This window comes from Nasonia vitripennis, chromosome 2 (assembly GCF_009193385.2).
Source record: "Nasonia vitripennis strain AsymCx chromosome 2, Nvit_psr_1.1, whole genome shotgun sequence".
NCBI lineage: Eukaryota > Metazoa > Arthropoda > Insecta > Hymenoptera > Pteromalidae > Nasonia > Nasonia vitripennis.
This window is the reverse complement of record NC_045758.1, coordinates 11488117-11490938: the sequence shown is the minus strand read 5'-3', so window position 1 is coordinate 11490938 and position 2822 is coordinate 11488117. Positions and strand designations below refer to the sequence as shown.

Below are 2822 nucleotides of genomic sequence, written 5' to 3'. Positions count from 1 at the left end.
GAAAGAATTATGACGGAAGAGCATGACTAACTTGGCAAACACATGCTCGACAATTGTGATAACGAGCGTGAAATGTATATAATTAGTAATGGAGGCTTTTCTTCATTGACACGTAAGAGCACATAAATGTTTGATTATTTAAAGGGACGGAGTATTCTATGACAAAAAAAAACACACCAAAAAGAACGGCAATGAAGAAAACGAAGAAAAATGTTGAAGAAGAAGACTATAGGGTATATACAAGTTAAGCCATTAATAAAAGCGCTCTAGAAGTTCGAAATAACTTTATCTCTACTACTTTACTATACCTCGACCTTCTACTCTATACTTCACACCGACTATCAAAAAACTGAGGAAAATCATGATTTTCCGTCGTTTGAAAAATGATTATTCTTAATAAACCATGTTAGCATCAATATAAAGTCCGTTGGTTTATTTGATATAGAAAATAAACGTAATATAGAACAGCATTAACAAATCTTACTTGACCGCTGAATCTGGTTTGATAGAATATCTGCAAGATAACGTTATCTTTCACAGCAAATATTAAACGTTATCGCAGCAAGTGGATACAAGTGTACATACATTTTTATGTTTTAGTTGCTCTTCAGAGTTCGTATAGATTGCTTCGATTTTTCAAGTTTCTGTTGGAAAATAATTAATTATGGAGATTTCAAATAAAGTTATTATTATTACTGGTGGAGTTGGTGGTATGGGATTCGAAACTGCGAAGGCCTTACTGAATCACGGGGCTAAGGTTAAGTGTTGCGTGGTTATGAGTGATACGATTCTTTTAAGCAATAGTTAGTGAAGTTCGCATAATCTGAATTTAAAATTTTGCAGTTTGTTGCGTTGTTTGATTTAACCGAAACCGACGGCCAAAGTGCAATTGAAAAACTAGATAAAGAGTTCGGGAAGGGACGCGCTGGTTTCTATCCTGGCGATATCGTTATTGACAGTGAATTCGAAGGTAATATACACTATGACGTTATAAACTATCTCAGTATTGAATTTCATAATGCAGTTTTACTAATTCTGGAAACGCTTTTTTAACAGATAATTTTAATCGTATAATCAAAGATCATGGCAGTATTGATGTTTTGATAAACAATGCAGGGATTGCAAACGAACAAAACATAGAACGTTTAGTAAATGTTAACGTGGTAAGCTCTATAGATAAAAACATTTTAAGAGCATCTCAAATGCCTCTTTCTCTCTCTCTCTCTCTCTCTCTCTCTCTCTCTCTCTCTCAGTTTATAAATTTCATTATAGAAAGCCGTCTTGAACTCCAGTTTATTGGCTCTAAATCACATGGGAAAACATAAAGGCGGTAAAGGAGGAGCAATTGTTAACGTAAATGCTATCTTAGGTCTCATTGATTGTCCAATTTTACCATTTTATAGTGCTACAAAGCATGCTATTATTGGCTTCACAAGATGCATGAAGGTAGCTAATGTTATACATTAAAAATTTGCTTATTATATTCAACCGAATTATTGACATCCCAACTTGTTCATTAGGAGAATTTTGCAACAACCGGAGTTCGCGTGATGTCGGTATGCCCAGGAGTGACTAAGACGAATCTAATCAAAGAAATTCCTAACCACATTTTAGATTTTGTTACCGATAACTTGAAAGACAAGGCTTTGAATGAAGTACCTGTACAATCGTAAGTATTAGTGAAACTTTATCCGAATTTGGTATGCCAAATAGCACTTCATAACAATGTAAATTAATTTATTTTCTTTTAAGGCCCAAAAGTGTTGGGTCTGCCATAACGGAAATTATTCAAAAAGGAGAATGCGGAGCTGTTTGGGTCGTAGAGAACGACAAAAAACCTTTAGTAATCAAACCATGCGATCATTATATCAGAATGGGTACTCCCGTTGATAAGTGAAGCAAGTTGCGTATATTTACTTGTATTTTAATTTGCTTACACAGGTATGTACATATTTAAAATATCCTATATTTCCCGTCAGCTGGTTTGAACATAAAAAAAAGTTATCAAGTTCATTACTTATTTAGCATAAGGAGACAATATTACACATGAGCACAAAGCGTGCAGACATGTCCGGCGCTGCCAAGGATGCATTTTATAGGTCCGATGCCTTTTATAGTCGGCGAGTGGCTGATGTCCGTGCGAACTGCTTTAAAGAAACTACTTGGCCCAGTGGATGAGGAATCCTGTGCAATTAAAGGCTTATTGCTTGCATATCTCCGAATCGATTCGCCATTAAGAGTCTACGTGTATAAGTGTGTTGGCAAACACAGCAATAAAGACTTCTTCTAGATGACAAATGAATGGTCCCGCCAATTTAATTAAAAACTGTCATTGTTAAATGGATACTATTAAATCGATGAAAGAAGTTTTTAAACAGTTTGTTTTCTCAAGTTTGAGCTTGCATATTACGTTGCATGTATTGCGCTTTTATTATAATGACATAATTATGTTCTAAGCAGTGTAATCTGCGTAATATTTTACATTTTTATATTCAGAAATGAACAATGTTAGTGTTATAATTTGAGTAAAAATGTTTGTAACAAAAGGTTTGCGTGATAATTTTTTTCCTTAAAATATTTTAGAATTTTTTGAAAGTGAAGCAAGAGGGATGTGGTTTAACAGTAAAATATTTGGACGAAATGGAGGAAAAGGAGAACTGGTCGATTTTATGAGTTTCTTTTACGAAGTTGTCGATTAGATTACTGTCGTATATGCCCCAAGATACACACCACTCACGGTCTAAGAAAAAATCTCGCGATTTTATACTACCTTCCGTCTTTTTACAACCTTGGGGAAGGCTTCAATTGATTTTTTGGCTTTT

At 34.5% G+C, this 2822-nt stretch overlaps 1 protein-coding gene across 1 annotated transcript; it reads left to right on the top strand.

Moving 5' to 3' along the window:
• The first annotated feature begins 553 nt into the window (after nt 1-553).
• Nucleotides 554-2546, top strand: LOC100123382 (15-hydroxyprostaglandin dehydrogenase [NAD(+)]). The gene is made up of 7 exons (XM_001606968.6): nt 554-757; nt 844-970; nt 1057-1163; nt 1273-1446; nt 1521-1669; nt 1753-1941; nt 2026-2546. Exons 1-6 carry the CDS (start codon nt 665-667, stop codon nt 1895-1897), a joined length of 795 nt encoding a protein of 264 aa, XP_001607018.2. The 5' UTR covers nt 554-664; the 3' UTR covers nt 1898-1941; nt 2026-2546.
• Nucleotides 2547-2822: the final 276 nt, after the last annotated feature.

Bases quoted from the DNA above. Each gene is read 5' to 3' on its own strand.
- LOC100123382 (XM_001606968.6), top strand. From the start codon at position 665: ATGGAGATTTCAAATAAAGTTATTATTATTACTGGTGGAGTTGGTGGT. The intron at 1,447-1,520 runs GTAGCTAATGTT...CTTGTTCATTAG, and splicing joins GCTTCACAAGATGCATGAAG to GAGAATTTTGCAACAACCGG. The intron at 1,670-1,752 runs GTAAGTATTAGT...TTTTCTTTTAAG, and splicing joins AATGAAGTACCTGTACAATC to GCCCAAAAGTGTTGGGTCTG.